The sequence below is a fragment of the Spermophilus citellus genome (genome assembly GCF_964194105.1).
Source record: "Spermophilus citellus genome assembly, chromosome: 6".
NCBI classification, from domain to species: domain Eukaryota; kingdom Metazoa; phylum Chordata; class Mammalia; order Rodentia; family Sciuridae; genus Spermophilus; species Spermophilus citellus.
Window position 1 is genome coordinate 88,079,564 of NC_138187.1, and position 21,902 is coordinate 88,101,465.

Genomic DNA, 21,902 nt, shown 5'->3' on the forward strand with positions numbered 1-21,902 from the left:
GAGTACATAACATTTAAAAGAAATAAATTGTAAATTGAAACTAAATCTGACTATATAAGAAAAATTATCAATTCGTGTGCATTAATTATGCACATGGCACTGTAATAAGCACAAAATATCAGCAATTAATTAACACTGAAACATAACTTTACCACAGTGTTCACAGTAAAAAAGAGATGGCACAGGGAAAAGAGGAGGTGAGAAAGGCAGCAGGACAGGGGAAGAGAGAAGCTTTACTTTTTTCCTGTGATAAAATGAGATGCAAATAAATAACTACATTTAAGTATTATTTAAAATTAAAAATCTTAAATATGTGTAAGACTTCAAAAAAATCTTACTAAAGCATACCAATAAAATTCAAGTACAGCATTAAGAAACAATGAAGGCAAATATAGAACTGAAAAGATAATTTGTAAAGATCCACATATATCTTCATTTTATTTTTTTCACAGCTAATCCCTTTTCTAAGACTGAATTATATTGTGGGAAATAGTTTCTGTGGGAAACAGAGGAAAACCCCCTTAAACAGAATGTGGGAAAATCCCATCAACAGGCACAGCCAAGTCCTACTATGTGCCACAGCACTTTACACAGCACACAGGATGCCCAGCCCAGAATGAATCAGAGTAGACAATAGTACAGGTCTGGGATATTTATTGTACTGTGTTTTTCCAAGACATATGGTATGTCAACCATTAAACTTAGTACTGAGACTTTCAGGAACAAATTGTAAATGTAAGGCTGTCCTCAGAAGATCATATCTAACACCTATAATAATAGGCTACATTTATATCTCATTCAATTACAACAACAATTCTAGGGAGGTAATAATTCCCATTTTACAAATGAGGAAAATGGCACTTGATATAGGAAATAACAGACATACCATATTTGGGGTAGAGTTAAAAAATGACTTTAAGGCTGGGGTTGTGGCTCAGTGGTAGGTCGCTTGCCTCACATGCCTGAGGCACTGACTTTGATCATCAGCACCACATAAAAAAAATAGATAAAATAAAATTATTGTGTCCATCTACAACTAAAAATTTTTAAAAGACTTTAAACTGTCACACATCAATGAAATGTCAAGTTATACATCTTTAGTAGTCAAACATGTGACAACGGTAGATATTATGCATCACTGTACAGATGTTGTCAGTGATTTAACTTAAAGCCCTAATCCAAAAAACTAAGGATTGTTTAATCTTTTGTAATAAAACTTATTTTAGGTTTTTAGCAATTTATGTTCAAAGAGTCTAAAGATGAGCTAGTGAGCCTCTGTCTCAAGCGTGAGGCACGGTGCCTGGTACAGGGAGGCGCTTACTCACTACCCAGACCATTGCCTACCTGCTGTAAATCAAGTGCACCTGCTGCCCTTCACAAGCAACCAAGTGCACTCTAGGTCTTAGGTTCTAGTCTCATTAGGTAGTCTTGAATTCTACCTGATTCCTATTTTAATTTATTTACTTATTTTTATGTAGTTCTGAGGATTGAACCCAGTGCCTCACACATGCTAGGCAAGTGCTCTAGAGCTTCAACTCCAGCCCTGATTCCTATTTTTAAAAAATAAATAAAATGCTGCTAGAGCACTCCCTGAGGGATATGAGTTCCACTGTAAATTCTGACTCCAGATCTGACCAATCTGCTTAAGATCTGGATGTTTAGATTTTGGTTACCCACACAGTCTCCCCAGCTTGAACCTTGGCTCCTCTTGGTATCACCTCTACAACTCTTCCATCACCAAATCCTGTCCATTAAATACTTCCCCCATATGCTCCTTTCTATGAGCTCTTCCCTGGATAAGAGCTGTAACAAACTCTATCAAGTCTTTCAGTGGCATCTCCTCCCTGAAGTCCATCCTTGTCACTACCACTAGAATTTATTAAGGGAATCATCTCCACCCCCATACTAAAAAAAACCCAAAAACATTGATTTCATCACTCTTTATAGCATACTATATTAGAAACCTCTGATACTTAGAATTTGACTGCCTACTCTATTTTCCCTTAAATAGCCCAAATTATAATTTAAAATAATATATAAACAATAGTCTGATCTTTTCTCAAGAGGCTTGTAGACATTAGGAAAGCTGAAATGAGATAAAGGGAAAAGATCCATGTAAAAGTAGTAGAGGAAAACAAGAGATTAAAAATGTCACTGGTGATGTGGCTCAAGCGGTAGCGTGTTCGCCTGGCATGCGTGCGGCCCGGGTTCAATCCTCAGCACCACATACAAACAAAGATGTTGTGTCCCCTGAAAACTAAATAAATAAATTCTCTCTCTCTCTCTCTCTAAAAAAAAAAAAAAGTCACCAAGTGAGCTACCACACTTTTGAACATTACACAAAAAACAACAGAAGAGGGAGCACTGCAAAATTAGAAAGACTACTTGAACTTCCTTCCAAACTTCAAGAAAAATTAAACAGAGTCCCCAGCTCAATGATGGTTCAGCTTATAATTTTTTGACTTATTATGGTGAGAAAGTGATACAAATTCATTAGAAATTGTATTTCGAATTTTGAACTGTTCCATTTTGAGAAGTGGTATAATAATCCCTTGAGTGCTGCACAGGGACAGCAAGGCATAGCTTGTGGTCTGCCACTAGATCACAAGGGGACACAACCAATGCTTTACAGTGTAGTGTGTGCTAAGCTAGGATATTTGGCAAATGAGCTGTGCTAAATGCATTTTCAACTTACAAGGAGGTTATTGGGACATGGCTCCACTGCAAATCAAGGAATTCTAAAGTCACACAGCAATTTCTTTTTTTTTTTTTCCACACAACAATTTTCATAAGGAAAAGCAGATTAAATACCAAAATAATATCCCTGCAGACAATGAAACTAAAAAATAGAAACTCATTCTCCAAAAACAAACGAACACTGTAATATTGTGCCATGGTTTAGATGTGGTTTGTCCCCCAAGGGTTCATGTATTGAAAACTTGGTCCCCAGTGTTGTGAATGTTAGGCCACAGGGACTAGTGGGAGGGGAGGTCATTTGAGGCACCGCTCTGGGAAGAAATTAATGTACTTCTTATGGGACACTGGATGGTTGTTATAAAATAATTAAATAAAGTAGACCCATCCCCACTTTCTGGATTCCTGTCTGGCCATGTGTTCTCTCCCTTTCATAGGTACTCCCACTATGATGTCATCTACCATAAGGCCCTCATCAGAGGACAAATCAATGGAACTCAATCTTGGACTTGTAGCCTTCAAAACCATGAACTAAATAAACCTCTTACTTTATAAAGTACTTAGCCTCAGGCATTTTATTACAGCAATAGAAAATGTGCTAATATGTTCTACTTTAAAATGATCTAAAAGACATAAGAGAATACAAATCACAATTAGAAAAAACTCAGAAATAAGGAGATAGAACTCAAGAAGCAGCTATATCTAACAATGTATTTATAGAATAATTTTAGAAAATTGGGGTAATAGGAGAGCATAAGCAAAACAAAAAAATCCACTTGTTTTAGTAATCATAAGTGATATTTTCAATATTGTACATGTAATATGGGATAAAGCGAATGAGCAATTACAGAATATTCTAATATCACGATCTTCTTTATCCCTGAGAACCAGAATTCTTGGTATAGACAAAAGTATTACTTACATAATTTGAAAAGTAAAAATTCTGTAGTCCTGAATTTGAACTGGAAATATCTATATGACCTAAATGGATATTTCTCAAAGGAAGACAAACAAATGGCCAACAGATATATGGAGAAAATCTCAGCATCACTAATCACTAGGGTAAGCTATCACCTCACACCTGTTAGAAGGGCTGTTATTAAAAAAAAAAAAAAAGATAAGTAGGTCAGGCAGAGTGATGTATGCCTATATTCCCAGCAGCTTGGGAGGCTGAGGTAGAAAGATCCCAAGTTCAAAGCTAGCCTAAGCAACTTAGCAAGACCTTGAGCAATTTAGTGAGACTCTGTCTCAAAAACAAACAAGGGCTGGAGTGGCTCAGTGGTTAAGCATCCCTGGGTTCAACCATCCATGATACCAAACAAAAACAAAAACAAAAACAAGGATGTAGAGAAAAAGCAGTTTTTACACTGTTGATAGAAATATAAATTAGCATAGCCATTATAGAAAACTGTTATGGTATTTTCTCAGAAAATTAAAACTAGAACTATCATAGAATCTAGCAATTCCACTTTAGGTATTTACTCAAAAGATTTGAAATCACTAAGTCAAAGAATTGTCTGCTCTCCCTTGTTCACTGAAGCATATGCACAACAACCAAGTTATGAACTCAACCTAAATAAGTTGTCTATCCACAGACCAACAGGCAAAGTAAAGGCAGCATTTTCACACAGTGGAATATTATTCAGCCTTAAAAAGAAATCCTGTCACCTGCAACAACATGAATAGAACTGGAAACACTATTCTAAGTAAAATCTAAAACAAACTCAAAGAAACACAGTGTAGAATGTCACTAAAAGCTGGTTGGAGAAGGAAAGAGGGAACAAGAAGAGGCTTCAGGGCATAAAGCCTTAATTAGGGGGAAAGTTTTCTTTTCTTTGGGATATAGTGCACAATGTTAATATAGTAAATAATAATGTTTATACATTTCAAAAGCACTGAGAATGTTTATACATTATCATATTATATTGTTATATATATTACATATATTATTACTATACATATACTAATAAATTTCAAATATTCTTACCACAAAAATGGTTTGTGTGGTGATGGATATCTTCTTAACTTGATTCAGTCATTCCATACTGTATTCATAAACCATAACATCACTTTATACTTCATAAATATATACAACTATAATTTGTCAAGTTACAATTTTAAAAATAAAAATTGGGCCAGGGGTACAGCTTAATGGTGGAATACATCCTTAGCAGGTCCTGGTTCAATCCCAGCACCACAAAACTAATAACTAAAATTAGAAAATAAAATGATCTGGGTGTGGTGGCATACATCTATACACCCAGCTAAGAAGGAGGCTAAGGCTAGCGATCAAAAAGATTTCATAATGATATTGTTTAAAAAACTAGTCACTCTCTAAGGATGACAAGGGACCAGTTTGTTGAAAACTAGGTATACAACATGAAGAAAACAGGTACTTATTTTGCTTTTCCTATAAGAACTAGACCACTAAGTTACTAAACAGTGGACAGGTTAAGGATTTTCTTATGAAAGTACTCCAAGTGAAGAATAAAGTAAAAACAAAATGATAGATATCACTATTTCACAACCCCTAATGAATGAAGGGATCACATTACTGAGCACCAATACTGCTAATATCAAAAAAAGTGAAAACCACACATTATTAACTTCTGGATGAACACAACACTACCTATATCATGCCAAAAGTATCAAACCAGAGTCTGATCAAATCTCAGATTTCACTGCCGATTTTGAAACATATACATTGAACTGCACTGAATACGCAATCAATGAAAAACAACTGTGGAAAATTCTGTCAAATGGCCCAGGTTTTTCAACAAATAAATCATAAGACAAAGAAAGAAACAGGGGCTGGGGGTGGGGAGAAACTTGCAAATTAAAAAAGACTTTAAAAAATATGAAACAAAAATGGAGGGAAGGTGAAGAACATAACTTAATGAGTCTAGGGAATACACATTTGACTGATAAAACTCTCAGAGAAAGAAATAATTCCTATTAAGCCAAGAGAGTGGTTATTTTTGGAGGGGTGGAGGAGGGCTATGAATGGGGCTGAACACATGGAGGGACTTCTGAGATAAATGGTAAAGTTCTGTTTCTTAAACTGGGATACAGTTTAAAAGGTATTAAATATTCATTAGATCAGCCAATTAATTAGATAGTAATTTGTGATCTCAGTGAGCACTGTTGAGAAAAGGATGGTCTGTTGCTACAACAAAATACTTGGAAAAGAAAAGGAGAGGAGCAAAAGTTGGATTACAGCAGCAATCCAATAAAATAATAGGCAATGAAGTGAACAGAGTTTTGAGTCTAAAGAGTTTGAAAGTTTCACATGAAAAGATCTAGAAGGATTCACACCTATTAAAAAGGATTAATCTTGGGAAATGAGAAAATGAGAACATGAGGAAAGAGAAAAAACCATTCATTTTAAGCTTAATATACTTGGGGAATATATTTTTTTTTCAAGAAGCTTGTATGTGTTTATTTTTCTCAAATCTGTAAATGTTTACTTTTTAAAGGGCTTCATAATAAAAACAGAAACTTCTGGCAGAAATGAGACAAATACCCATGCAAAAGATTTCCAAATAATTTATGTAATATTTCACATTCAAAGTGGGAGAGTATCCCCATTCCTTAAGAGTGAGCAATAAATACATAGTGACTTCTTCCAAAGAGTACAGTATGGAAAGAGCGGGAAAGAGTCACTTCAATGAGGAGAATACTACCTTGGCCAAGTGAACAAGGTCAACTTCAACAGAGACAAATCACACTGATTGACAGGAAATATTATGTCCTTGACATGAGGCTCATACTTCCAGTCTAATCATGACAAAAACACCAAAAAAAAAAACTCTAATAGAGGGGCATCTTATAGTATATGTGACCCGTAATCTTCAAAACGGTCAAGGTTAACAAAAACCAGAAAGTCTGAAAAACTATATATTGAATGGGATCCAGGAACCTAAAAAGGACGTTATGTAAAAACTAAGGATAGGTGGATAATATATGGACTTTTATTAAAAATAATATATCAATATTGGTTCATTAATTATAACAAATACATCATACTCATGTAAGATATTAATAATATTATACTCCGAGTACAGAATATAAAGAAACATATTATTGTCTCACTCTTTCTGTGATCTAAAAACTGTTATAAAAATCCTTTTATTTTCATTTTTTTAAATAAAAGCCTTAAAGGTAATAACATTATTGTATTTTTACCAAGTTTAAGTTAAGGTTGTTAAGTTTCCTGCAATAAGTAAAACATGATTTCTATTTCTGTGTTTTCTTTCTCAAACAAGTATTATAAAGCAATCAACAGACCACCAGAAAGACCCTCAATGACCAGGGCCTACCAATCATACTTTGAGAATCAAACAATGGTTTTGACATAGTATGCTATTTTCAGACATTCTTCAGCACAATATAATAGGAAGCAAAAAAAATAAATAAACAAACAAAAAGGTGGTACTGGTATGATTCTGAAAAGATGTATGGAAAGCTGGTTCTTCACATTGGGTACCAGCCATGAGAACTCTTAACAGTGCAAGCAACAAATACATGTATAAAATATTTGTGAAAGGTCTTATTTCTGAACATATAATAGGATACAGCAGGCAAGAACTTCTTCTAATCATCTCCTACTCTATTCTCTTCACATTGCTGATAATCAAACAGCTCCTTGAACAGCTACACCAGCCCAGTTGTTTAGTGGTCCCCTGACTCATAAGTATGTGACGTCAACACTGTTTTACATTTATATCTCTTGTAGAGTGCCTTGAGAAAAATATATTATATTTCAACTCAGAGGCTAATATCCTTAAGAGTAAGGATGGAAAAATGGGAAAAGCATTAACATTCACCATTAAGTGTTTTGTGTATTTAAATAAATGTCTCACAAAATATCTCTCTTAATTCTCCCCAGTGCCTACCATAATATAGATGATAAATATAAAGTCAGAAAAATAGAGTTACTTGGGAAAACCAGAAACTCAACAACAAGTTGAGTCATGTGTGAAAGACTCTGTGAGGTCCAGGTCTTTCTGCCACAGCGCGCTGTCCCTCCAGGCCTCTGTTCCTGCATAGTCACCACTGCATTCACAGGGCTGAGCACACTTTTTTTTTGACATGAATCAACTTGAATGATTGATAAGAGGGTAGTCCCATGACAGCACTCTACTAATAATATTTTATGAGCAAATTTGGCCCTGCCTGTGACCCGTAAGGAAATAAAAGGAAAATAAAGAACTTGGTGAACCATGTCATTGTCAAAGTTGTTCACCTCTGTACATATCACCCTTTGCACCACTGATCAGAATACTAGGAACTTTCTAACATGCTGTACCCATTAAAAAAAAAAAAAAAAAAAAAAAAAAAAACTCAGATTGTAAATGATTTATTAAATTGACTTGTGTGGCTATATTAAAAAATGGTAACCACAAGGTTGCATTTTATATCTTTTCCCCAAGAATAGGAAAAAGGTTTTGATAAGCATCTTATTGTACTGCCTTCTACTTACTGTATCCTTCTGAACCACATGCATATCTTATGAATCAGCAATATTTTTGCTCCTTAGATCATCCATAAGTGTTAGCTGAAATAACAAAATCAGACTGAGTAGGGTGGCACTCATCTGTAGCCCCAGGACTCAGGAGGTTGAGGAGGGAGGATCATTTGAGCCAGGAGTTTGAGACCTGTCTGGGCAACATAAGACCCCATTTTACAAATAGAAAATGAAAAGAGAAGAGAGGAGGAAAGGGAGAGGAAAAAAAAGAGAAAGAGAAAAGAAAGAGAGAGAAAGGAAGGAAAGAAAACAGTGTTCTCAAGCTTATATTATTCCTCCTTTAAAGTAATTACAGTGTATATTGCATAAAAACTTATTTTTTGAAATCCAGAGTTGCTCTACCATAGAACTATTAACCCAGTCCTTTTTATTTTTTTAATTTTGTATTTTGAGACAGGGTCTCACAAAGTTGCCCAGGCTGACCTTAAACTTGCAATCCTCTTACCTCAGCCTCCCAAACTGGTGGGATTACAGGTATGCACCACTGTGTCTGACAACAAAAATCTAGATAAGATTCTTCTTTTGCTTCAAATAATACAAAAAAGAAACCCCTAAATTTATTGTAGTATAATAATTTCAGCCCACAAGTCTATATCTAAAATCTTAAACTGATTCTCACATTTACTCACTATCCAACATAATAGTTACATTACCTCGGCAGCATTTAAATGTGATAACCCTAACCTTATGAGAATTTTATTGTGTAATACTTGCATGCTATGAAAGTAAAACAAGAAGAGCCAAGTGATTATGAGTAAATTATTATCTAAGAGTTTTCTTTGGTTTTGGATGGTCAGTTTGATAGGGTTTAATACAGTATTAAAAATACTTACATAACTCTGTTAGTAAACAAGTGCAGGTTATGCATGGACCAATGATGAATGTATCATGAAACAAAGACTAAGATTAATCTAGGAGCTGGGGTTATACCTCAGTGGCAGAATATGTGCTTATCATGCATGACACTCTGGGGTTCAATCCTCAGTGCCAAAAAACAACAAGAATTAATCCAATGTTGTCCATCTAAGTCCAATTCTTTGTGTGTGTGTGTGTGTGTGTGTGTGTGTGTGTGTATGTGCGCGCGTGCGTGTGCATACATGCACAATGGGGACTGAACCCAGAGCCTTGTGCTTCTTAGGCAAGTGCTTTACTATTGGCTATCCTCCCACCCACGAGTGCAGGTTTTTTTAAGAATCCAGAAAAAAAAAAGCACCCAGAACCCCAGATATTAACAATGTAACTATTAAATAGTAGACAGTAAGATAAGCAAACCACAAAATAGATTTAGAAGGCTCCAAAAGGCACAGAGAATGTGGAATAAAATTTTTAACATGAAGAAGGCAAAGTTCTGAATCATGTCATTTGATGACACACAGAAGTCTTAGTTGTTAAACTAGACACACACACACACACACACACACACACATAATTTATTTATTTATTTATTTTTATATAGTGCTGAGATTAAACCTAGTGCCTTGCATGTGCTAGGCAAGAGCTCTACCACTGAACCACAACCTCTGCCCTAATTCACTGATACAAAATCCATGATCTCATGCCATTCTAAAAATCACTGATGTAACAATTACTTATAAGTATCTTTTCTTAAATTTTTTCTACTATGCATCAAGTTTCTTCTTAGCATTCGATTTCATCTCTTCTTAGCGAAATTACAAATATTGGGTACTAATAAGTGGCCTTCCAGCAAAAATATTCAGAGCCATACAAGATTAAATCTCAAAGTACAACAGGATGTATCGATAGACTGATAACTTAGCACTCCTTTTATTAAGAGATACAGAATGCTTAATAAATCACATTTAACAGCAGCAACAAAGAAGGAAATTCCAAGACCACTTGATATACATGGCCTTCTAGAAGAGAAAAAATTAGTTATTTTCAATCCACCTACTACCATACCTCTGCTCAAGAAATCCTCCTTTGATAATACTGATTTTTAAATGCATTCATTACATTTTAATTTTATTTTGTTGCTATTGTTATTGTTGTTATTGCAGTGCTGGGGATTGAAACCAGGGCCTTACGCACATATGGCAAGTGCTCTACCACTGAGCTACATTCCCAGCCCTCCTCACATTTTTAAAGTAAATAAATTTCAATTTTAGAAGTTGTAACAAAAGGAGGTTTCTAAGATCAAAACATTAAGTAGTGGGGGGTTTTAAGGGAACAACTTTACATAGGAGAATTTAAACAGTAAGATTTTCTCAAAGATAACAGTAACAGAGGCTATAAATACAAATAAATTCAGAGAGGAAGCAGAATTTTAAGCAGTTACTAAAGGTAGTTGAGGATGACTTAGGAGTATCTTAGATTTCCAATAGGACTGAATAGGAGGAGAAGCAAGGAATTTCTGTAAGCAGGAACCACAGTGTCTAACTCAGCTCAAAAACATTTGTTGAGGGGTACTAATTCCTGGCTTCAGTCAAAAACCTAAAGTGGAGAAATCGAAGGTATTGAGAAGCATCTATTTCCCAAGAGCTTAAACCAGAAAACTACAGTAATATTCCAAAAGGTATAATGAGCTCTTTCTGTATCTCCCATGGCTATTAACAAGCATGGGTAAGCTTCACTTTCAGTAGACTGAATTACAGCACTAGTACTATTCAGTCCAGTCCACTGAGCCTAAGATCCAACAATCCACAATAAAGCTCTATAATTTAGGTCCAATATTTTCTCAGTTTCTCAGATGAGGCAACATGAATACATAGACTGTAAAACAATTGTAAGCAAATTTATTTTTTATTTATTTTTTTTTTAAAGAGAGAGTGAGAGAGGAGAGAGTTAGAGAGGAGAGAGTTAGAGAGGAGAGAGAGAGAGAGAGAGAATTTTTAATATTTATTTTTTAGTTCTCGGCGGACACAACATCTTTGTTGGTATGTGGTGCTGAGGATCGAACCCGGGCCACACGCATGCCAGGCGAGCACGCTACCGCTTGAGCCACATCCCCAGCCCTTTAAGCAAATTTAAATCAAATCAGTGAAACAAATTTAGGTAACACTTCAAACTGCTAGTTAAGTGGAACAAGAAATTGTAAAAAATGAACTGCAAGAAACTGCAACCTTTGGGCATTTCTGGTAGAAAGGTAAAATGGTGCAGCTGCTGTGGAGAACTCTATAGTGGTTCCCTGAAAATTAGATATGGGGCTAGGGGTGCAGTTCAATGGTAGAGCATGTGCTTAGTATGCACAAGGTACTGGGTTTAATTCCCAGGTCCAAAACAAACAAAAAAATTAGATGTAGAATTACTATGTGATCTAACAACTCAAAAGAATTGGAAGCAGGAATGTGAACAGATATTTGTACATCAACACTCATAGCAGCATTATTCCACAAAAGCCAAAACGCAGAATCAACCAATGTCCATCAACAGATGACCATATAAATAAATGTGGAATACATTTATATCATAGTATGATTCTGCCTTAAAAAGGTAGATCATTCTGATACATGCTACAACACAATGAGCCCTAAAGACATGCTGCTAAGTGAAATAAACCAGTCACAAAAAGAAAAATACTTCAGGGCATGATGGTACACGCCTATAAGCCCAGAAACTCAGAAGGTTGAAGCAGGAGGATTGCAAATTCCAGGCCAGCACAGGCAATTTAACAAGACCCTGTCTCAAAATACAAAATAAAACATAAGAAGACCAGGTGTGGTGGTACATGCCTGAAATCCCAGGGATTTGGGAAGCTGAGGCAGGAGAGATCACAAGTTCAAGGCCAGCCTCAGCAATTCAGTGAAGCCCTAAGCAACTTAGAGAAACCCTGTCTCAAAATAAAAAACAAAAAGGGATAGGGATGTGGCTCAGTAACCACTAATGCCCCAAGTTCAATTCCTGATACCAAAAAATAATAATAAAATAAATAGAATGAGCTGGGAATGTAGCTCAATGGAGAATACCCCATAGTTTCATCCCCAATACCATAAAAGAGAGAGAGAGAGAGAGAGAGAGAGAGAGAGAGAAAGAAAGATTGATTTATAGAGACAGAAAATAAACGACAGTTTCCAGGGCCTGAGAAAAGTTGGGAATGGGGATTTATGTTGAAGGAGGACAGTCTGAGTAGATAAAAAGTATTGAAAATAGATGGAGGTAATGATTGCAACAAGAATGTGAATGTGTGAATGTACTTAACGTCACAGAATGATACAACTGAAAATTGTTAAAATGGTCAGTTTTGTATTTTATCACAATAAAAAAGTCATAAGTAAGATTTATTTCTGTTATCATTTACATTAATGAAGTATACATGTGATTCTAGAATTTTTAAAATGGAAAGAAATTGCAACTTTTTCATTTTTTTTTTTTTTACAAAAAGATATATGTACACATACAATGTAAGTTGGAGATGACAAATTTCTTAGGTAACTCTTTTAGAAGCTAAGTGAACTTAATGATCAACATGATGAAAAATCATGCAGGAAGAACTGAACTATGCAATGGGATTGACCACTAAGACTGATTACCTATTACCATATTTTAGGAAAATTGTTGAGATTCTATGCCAATTTTTTTTTTTCAAAAAAAGTGGGTGTATCATTATCTGGAGCTATTCTTTTTTTTTTTTTTTTTAAATGTGCTGGTATTATTTAAACATCATTTATTACTAAACTGTCTTTCATGCAAGATTAGGATGCACTTAATACTTGTGAACATCCATTAATGCAGCGATGATGATTATACAGTGTCACACAATATTTTATATTCAACAATTCTATCTGAAAAAACAATAAACATTTATACCCATCAAAAAAAGAGATTAGTCTGTATAGTATCAGTGAATATTCACAACTCATTAGTTGTTCCTAGTAAACAATAATGGCATTGAACTTACATTACTAATAAAACACCAAAGACTTTCTTCACAAAACTACAAAAAAAAAAAAAACAAAAAAAAAAAACAAAAAAAAACCAGTCCTAAAATTCATTTGGAAAAACAAAAGACCCAGAAGAGTCAAAATAATTTTAAGCCAAAAAAACAATGATGGAAGCATCACAATACCTGATTTCAAATTACACTACAGAGCTATAGTAAGAAAAACTGCATAATGTTGGCATAAAAACACATACATAGACCAATAATACAGAACAGAAGACACAGAGACAAACACAGATACAGTCATCTGATCCTTGACAAAGATGGAAAAAAAGATAATCCTTTTGACAAATACTGATGGGAAAACTGGTTATCTATATGTAGAAGAATGAGACTAGATCCTTATCTCTCACCCTGCACAAAAGTCAACTCACCTAGGAATAAGACCAGAAACTATGCAACTCCTAGAAGAAAACAGGGTCAACACTCCAACATACAAGTGCAGGCAAGGGCTTTCTCAATAGGACTCCTAGAGCTAAGGAATAATCAAGAATTAATAAATGGAATGCTATCAAGTTAAAAAGCTTCTGAACAGCAAAAGAATCAATAAAGAATGTGAAGAGAAAACCTTCAGAATGGGAGAAAATATTTGCTAGCTATTCTTCTGACAGAGAATTAATATCCAGGATACATAAAGAACTAAAAAAATTTAACACTGAAGAAAAAATAACCCAATTAATAAATGGGCAAATGAACTAAATGGACACTTCTGAAAATAAAAAATACAAATGGCCAACAAATATAGGAAAAAATGTTTACTCTTAGAAATTAGGAAAATGCAAATAAAAACTACACTGACTTCATCTCACTCCAGCCAGAATGGCAACTATGAAGAATGCAAACAATAACAAATACTAAAGAGGATGTGGAGAAAAAGCAACACTTTTACACTGCTAATAGGATAATAAATTGGTACAGCTACTATGGAAATCAGTATGGAAGTTCCTCAAAAGACTAGGAATGGAATAACCATATGATCCAGCTACACCACTCCTTGATATTTATCCTAAAGAATTAATTGACACATTATAGTGATACATGCATGCCCCTGTTTGTAGAAGCTCAATTCACAACAGTCAAACTATAGTACCAGCCTAGGGGTCCATCAGTGGATTCATAGGTAAAGAAAATATGGTATATATACACAATGATGTTTTATTCAGCTATAAAGAAGAATGAAGTTATGTCATTTTCAGAAAAATGAAAGGAAACATTATGTTAAGTCAAATAAGCCAAATTTAAAATCAAGATTATATGTTTTCTTCCATATGCGGAAGCTTAGAAGGAAAAAGGAAAAGAAAGTTGCAGGTATGGGTCTCATGAAAATTGAAGGCAGATCAGTAGAGTGAATAGTACAAATGGCCAGGGGACAAGGGGGAGGGAAAGAGGAAACATTGGGGAATGATACTGGCCAAATTATATTGTTACATTGTGTGTATCTACAAATACGTAACAATAAATATTGCCATTATGTATAATTATAATACACCAATAAAAATATGGAAAAAATAATAAGGGGGTAGGAAATTTTTCTTTTTGTTTTAAAGGTTCTCTAATTTACTTGATATTCCATTCTCAATTTAAAACGTCTATTGAAAGTCCCTCTGTAGTCAAATTTTTTCTCCCCTACTTAATATTTACAAAGGCAAAAGATGCCTAATTAGACATAACCTTGATTTTACCAATGCTCTAAGTAAAAGCGCCAGGGGCCAGGGGGAAGGAAAGAGAAAACTTGGGATGCCAAGTGCCATGTTTCTTAGTTTAAGGGTTAGAATAATTTATAAATAATGCTAAACTATTTTGATTGCATTTTTAGAATTTATATGTAGCATAGCATATAAAGTTAAAAAGATTAAAATTTCATTAATATAGTCACTAATATATAAGGAACAAACAACCACAAACCTTCTTGAGAAGACACAATGGGTGGCATGTAATCAGGAATGTATTCTTTTCTTTCCTCTGCATCTTTACTTCCAGGTTGAGGAAACTGAAGTACATTGTTCTTGCTAACAGGAAATGAAGGGATTTGATGTGGGAAAGTAACAGGTTCAATATTATGAATATAGTCTTCTAGTTCATGTAGACTAACTCCCATGAGTTGGAAAGCTTCACCAACATCATCCAAAATAGGATCTGTTCGACCATCTGAAACAAAGTAAAAAGCAAATCAAATTAGTTTTTTTAAACTACATAAACATTTCTAAAAATATTAATAAAAATTTATTAAGTACATATATAGCTCAGAGTCAAATATATTAAGTATTTAAAACCTAATTACTGGAAAAAAAATTAATAGATTTTTAAGCAGAACAATACATTATTTAAATAATAAAAAATCTGATTCTTAAAAAGTGAATTTTAAATGTAATTTAACAACCAAAGCATTACAGAAAATTACACAAATAGTGGACAAAAACATAAAAAGTAATTTACAAACTGAGTGTAGTGGTATATGCCTAAAATCCCAGAAACTCAGGAGGCTGAGCAGAAAGATGGCAAGTTCCCAACCTCAGTAATTTAGCAAGAGCCTCAGCAACTTAGCAAGACCCTGTCTCAAAATAAAAAGGACTGGGGATGTACTCAGTGATAAAGTGCCTCTGGATTCAATCCCCAATATTAATAAAAAAAAAAAAAAAAAAAGTAATTTACAAGGCCAGAGATGTAGCTCAATGGTAGAGTGCTTGCCTGGCATGTGCAAGACCCAAATTTGATTCTTAATACCACAAGAAAAAAAGAAAAGTAATTTACAGATGGTTGAAAGCGTCTAGAACAGTGGCTGACACAAAGTCAATGTACAATAAATATTGCTATTATTATTTTTATCATGAAATAGCTAATATGCTATGTTGACTAAGCAAATACCTATAACATTTTCTCTGTTATTCACTGATGCATCTCTGGAACCTAAAACAATGGCTGGTACATGATAGGTAGTCAATAAATATGTGTTGAATTAAATCACTGAAAATTTTTATTTTATTGGGGGAAAGGTACTAGGGATTTAATCCAGAGGTGCTATACTACTGAGCTACATCCCCAGCCATTATTATTATTATTATTATTATCATTATTTATTTTGAGACAGGGTCTTGCTAAGCTGCTGAAGCTGGCCTTGAATTTATGATCCTCCTGCCTCACCCTCCTGAGTTGCTGGGATTATAGGTATGCACTGCTGTGCCCAGTTCAATTTTTTAAGTCCAAGAATATTTATAAGAAAGGACTTAGATCATAAAGGTAATTTATATATAAATTTTCAAGTATAAATCAAAGACATTACATAAAATGGATAGGAACAAAAAGATAAAAGTTAGATAATAGTTTCTTTACAAAAGCAGTTTTTTCCTATGCCAATAGCAGAACTTTTTTCCTACCTTAGCAGAAATGAAGGTTCCTAATTCTTTTAAAACTTCTAGGAAAATTACAGTTCTCAATTTCCAAAGACTCCAAAGAATATTTTTTACCTGAGATCTTTTATGAATATCTCAAACTCAATATATCTGAGATTAAATCACATTGTAAACTGGAAAAGAAGAATCAAAATTTGGCAAGAAGTAGACAAACATGTGCTCACAGGACACAGGAAAGTCTGAAAAGACATCCAGTCGAGGGTTAACAATTCAAAAAGGTAGAAGCTGCAGCAAGAGGAATAGCATGGTTGAAGTAGAAGACTTATTTCTTTTTTTTTTTTTTTTGGTACTAGGGATTGAATTCAGGGGAATTCATCCACTGAACAACATCCTCAGTCCTATTTTGTATTTTACTTGGAGACAGATTTCACTGAGTTGCTTAGCATCTCGCCATTGCTGAGGCTGGCTTTGAACTCGAAACCTTCCTGTCTCAGCCTCCCAGGCCACTGTGATTACAGGGGTGAGCCATTGTGCCCAGCAGAAGAGTTATTCCTAAATTCAAACACCTGCAGTCTGAATTTTTCTACAATATTGGTTACTTTTGTCATGTGTAAAAAGTAAGATATAAATATCATTATTCTTACTGAACATAGACATGCACTTCACTTCCTTATTAAAGTCATTATTACTCTCAAAAAATAGAATCATAATTTCCTCCACATGCTATGTAGCTTCAGTTCAAGAACTTCTGGTGTTTCCCTCTGCCCACCCTTCTTCTTGCCATAGATGTCAGATTTTTATCCATGGGTATACATTCCAGATTCTTGGTAGATACTAAAGCCTCATATAATACTGTATACCATATATACTACTTTTTCCTATACATACATACGTATGATAAAGTTTAATTTGTATATTAGGCACTAAAAGAGGTTAAAACAATAACTAATTAAAACAATTATAACTAGATAGTCTGATAAGTTATTTAAAACTTACAAATTGTTATTTCTAGAATATTCCACTTAATATTTTCAGACCCTGAGTACCTAAAATCACAAAAAGTAAAAATACAGATAAGGGAAGCACTGCTATATCTTCAAATTCTGCCCACCTGAATATCTTCTGCACTGCATCTCCAGAATGATTCTGTTAAAATATCACTTTTAACGCAGTACCCCCCACCCCTGCCCAATTTAAAGTATGCAACATTTTCTACCATGTTTTACTTCTCTTATAAACCTTTTAAGTCCCTCTCTAACCCAACTTCATTCTTTTGGCTATTTTCCCTGAACATTCTCCAAATGACTAGCTGCATATGTCAAGCTGGTCACCTTAGTGAGTACTGTTATTAATCTCACTTGTACATCTTATTTTATGCTATTCTCCAACCCAGAATTCTCTGTACCTTTATATAACCACACATAGCTCAACTCAAATCTCATCTTTTCTGTGAATCCACAGCCCACAAACACCTCTACTTTCTCCTACTCCTTTTGCATTTACTGTCTATACTATGCAATAATTAAGAGTACTAGTGTTGAAGTCATTTTTTAAAATTTAGCACCTGCTTTCGGTGCCTGTACACATATTTCACACATAACATAATACATAAAAAAATCTGCTCCTGAATACTTGGAGAAACTGTCACCTTAGGAAAATTTAAAAATTATTTGTTGAATTAATAACTTCCACTTCTTGCTTTAACTTGAAAACTTTTTTTTTTTTTAAGGAAGATGTACTATCAGTTTGTTTCAGTTGACATGTTAGAGATTATGTCTTATAATCTGTTTCCAACACAAAGTACAAGGCTTAGTTCATAGTAGTAGTCAATCAGTATTTGTCAAAAAGAAAAAGGATTTAAAGTAAGGTAGAATACAAGATTGCCCAGTGGTAACTTAAGGTTACAAATTCTATTTTAAATAAGAATAATCATGAAATAAGAACCTAAAAATGTCTGTCTAGTACATATATCTGAATAAGCATTTTTAAAGTCACCAAACCACAATGGGGAATAATGAGCCTGATAATCACATTCTCACTAAAATGAAGAAAAAAGACTAGGAAAAAAATGGATAATTAGGAATAAGGTTCATATTACAGTGTTACAATGATCCTCAATGACTTTAGAACACCTAATAACATGAAGTGCCAGTGCATATTCTAGTTCTGTATATAAATCACGAAAGGTAACTATGTATTCAGAGAATATTTGAGTACCTAAAAGTATAACATCTGTCCTTATATAGCAAACTTGGTAGCAAAAATACAATCTGGACCTGCCCCAACGGTAACAGTATACTCAAGGATCATGGAGGGGGTCCTGAAAGGAAAGAAGCGAAGGTCAGTAGGGTATCTACTGGTATTATACTTACAAGACAACAATGAATGTTTGCAGATCCCAGTTTAGAAGTACTGGTGAAATCAAGCATTCAAAAAAATAAAAATTTTACAAATTCAAAAGGTGAAATCCACAATAGCTATTATGATAGTGGAGCGTTCATTTGTTAATTTATTCCACAAATATTTTCTGGGTGCCTATTATATATTGGCACTATACTAGGTTACAGAATACAAATACAATCAATTTGTTTCTGGAAAAGGGGAGACATACTCAGACATTTACAAGACAAGAGTTTAAATAAACTCAACAGAAATATGCACAGAATTATGAGAGCAGATAACATAAGTTTCCTAGAACAAGTGATAAGCGAACCTTAAAATCTCAGTAGTATTACTGATGGACAAGGGTGGGAAGGATGCTCTAGCAAAACAACATGCATAAAAGAGTGGATAGCTTAAAATGTTTCAGAAAAGGCAAGTAGCTCAGCATGGTTGCAGATTAGTATGGCGGTGTGGCAGAAGATAAGAGAAATGTTGGCTCTCAAAAAAGTACTATGTGATATTAAGAGTTTAGATTTTTAACCTGTAATCGGTGGAGTGCAACTTTAGTATTTATAAGAAGAATGATAGTATCAGATTTGTGTTATAGACAGCACCATGGAAATAAGAATCAAACTTGGGGCCTCAGAAGTACAGCATATCTATAGGTCTCAATTGTTTAATGGTAACAAAATATTCATTGAAACACTTCATCTAGTTCTCCAATTTGCCACGTTAATAATCATAACCTGATATGTAAATGAGTGCTCCTCCAACAGATGTATTCAAATGCATGCTTCACACATCAACAAAATGATTCCAAATTAATAAATGACACCAGCTCCAGATACTTCCAGACATTCACTTAAAAGACATAAATATTGTATTCCAGATTACCTTGAGAAGCTCTCAAATAACCTATGATCCCTCTACCACACTTTGATAATCACTGACATAGAAACAGAAAGGAGGAAGCCAATGGATAACTGAGCTATAAAAGTTAATCTAACTAGAGAAAACGACAAAGTCGGTCTTGGGAAGTAATAAGTGGAGATGTTGTCTGTGAAAGGGACAGATACAGAAAGAAGAGGCAGTGTCCCTAACGTAGAAGAGCTGTCAACGAGTCTGTAGTTAGGAGCTCAAGAATGGCCAGTCTTGTAAGAAACGGCCGGTAGACGGAGCGCCTGTGACAACTAGTTGTAGTAGTTTGCGGGCAAAGGAGGAAAAGGACCAAGGTAAGAGGTGGTGTAGGGCATTCTGGGGGTGGTTCTACTCACATCAAACAGGAGACAATGAGAAAGAGCGAGGCACACTTCAGAGCCAAGCAAGGTAAGGGGTGTGGAGCTGGGAGCGGAGACCGGCTCCCCGGCTGGTGGCGGGAAGTTAGCGGATGAGGAAGAGACACCCAAGGGATGACTTGAGTTTGCAGGGGCAGGGGAAGCCCAGGGGCATCGGAGGCCGAGAAGGTGGCATATCTCGGGGCCGGGTGCAGAACGCGAACCCCGGGGACGCCGAGAGAGGGACGGGGAGGCTGAGGTGTCACTCGTGACTTGCCGGGGCAGCCCTCCCGCACCCAGCCCGGTACTCACAGAGTTCAGAGTACCGATGGCAGCCCCGGCCCAGCTGCTGCAGATATCGCTGCAGCACGTCCGTGAGGAGGTGGCAGGCGCTGAGCTGCACCGAATCCCAGCCCAGCGCCTGGCAGATCTGCGCCACCGAGACCCTCAACAACGACCTGGAGTAACTCTCGCACATCCCGCTGCGTGGACGCCACCGCAGCCCTTGCTGCCACTTCTCTCCAGCCCCGCCGCCTGACCTTAGCAGAGCCCCCGATTCATTCTCTGGGGCCCCCGCGGCGGGGAAATCGTCCCCCCGACCCCCGGCGACCACCTCAAAGCCCCAGCAGCACGGAGCGCGCCAGCCTGAGAGCCGCCATTTTGGACTCGCTCCGCCTCCCGCTGGACGGCCGCCGGGGCGAGGCAGCACGAGACGAATGCCGGTAGCGCCGATGAGAAAGCTCCGCCCCGTGGGAGCAGAGCGATGGGCTCGTTATCGACTCTCGGGCCTGAAAGTCGGCCGGAAGCAGACGTGTTGAGAGAAGGTGGAGGATGCGCCCCGGGACAGCAGGTGTTGGGGGGTTTCTGGGGGTCTGGCTAGGAGGAAGAGGGAATGTTGGTGTTCTAAGGGGCAAGCGAGGGAGCTGGTATAGGACGTTGGAATGTTAGACATTTGATACTCATGGTGTTGATATTAGAGAGTTCAGTGTTAAAAGTTAGGGACGTGGGAATTTAAGGTGCTACCCATACGCAGATCTAACCTGGTCTTGCCTTTGCTAAAACATAAAATAAATACAAGTGCTGCTTGCCACTGTGCGGTTTGAATAAAGTACATACTGTTCAGCACGCTCTGTGCCCATCTAATGGGGACGCCACAAAAGCAGTGACAAGATAAGCAATATTTTATTATTATTTCTTCTTTTTAAAAATGGAATCTCATCCCTAAAACTCCTGTCCTCATTCACCTCATTGTGATCCCAACTCTGTTTCCGAGACAGCTTCGCAGCTACAAGCACGCAAAAACAGGTGGGCCGCTAGTGGGCGGGGGTTTGCCAGTTTGAGGATCCCCGGGCTCTGTGACCTACCTAGGGTTTAAATAGATTTCCTACAAAGGACAAAGCAGTACCATAAATGCATGATATAGGCAGTGTGCTGGGAATGGTTGCCTCCAGAGCCTTCTTCCAGCCCCAGCTGAGTAATTGCTGGATCATTCCAAGATGCTGGAAACGGGGGTGTTGAAATAAATAGCTTGATTTTTAAATATTGAAAACAAAAAATTTGTTTTATTTGAATTGGGGTTTCTCTATGTTGTCCAGGATATCCTCAAACACTTAGGCACAAATGATCCTCGGCCTCTGCTGCCTAAGTACCTGGAACTTCTTACTGCAGGTGCCCACCAACAGGCTCAGCCTATTTAGGATGCAGTTTAAAGTGTTAATTTGCCAGCCTAAAACTAATCCCAGAGCTAAATTGGATTTAGCCTGTGAGTAGCCACTTTG

The 21,902-nt window shown here is 36.1% G+C and overlaps 1 protein-coding gene across 2 annotated transcripts in view; it reads right to left on the bottom strand.

Moving 5' to 3' along the window:
- Positions 1-20,818, bottom strand: part of TAF3 (TATA-box binding protein associated factor 3) — a 174,865-nt gene extending 154,047 nt beyond the window's left edge. Inside the window, exons 1-3 of one of the 2 annotated variants that reach the window (XM_081300485.1) lie at positions 20,437-20,566; positions 18,686-18,788; positions 15,024-15,266 (exon numbers count right to left, since the gene is read on the bottom strand). In XM_081300485.1, the coding sequence (XP_081156611.1) occupies positions 15,024-15,216 (193 nt within the window). In that variant the 5' untranslated portion in view covers positions 15,217-15,266; positions 18,686-18,788; positions 20,437-20,566. Of the gene's footprint in view, positions 1-15,023; positions 15,267-18,685; positions 18,789-20,436 lie in introns of both variants that reach the window. The other variant, XM_081300484.1, reaches the window with a different exon arrangement.
- Between the last annotated feature and the right edge of the window lie 1,084 nt (positions 20,819-21,902).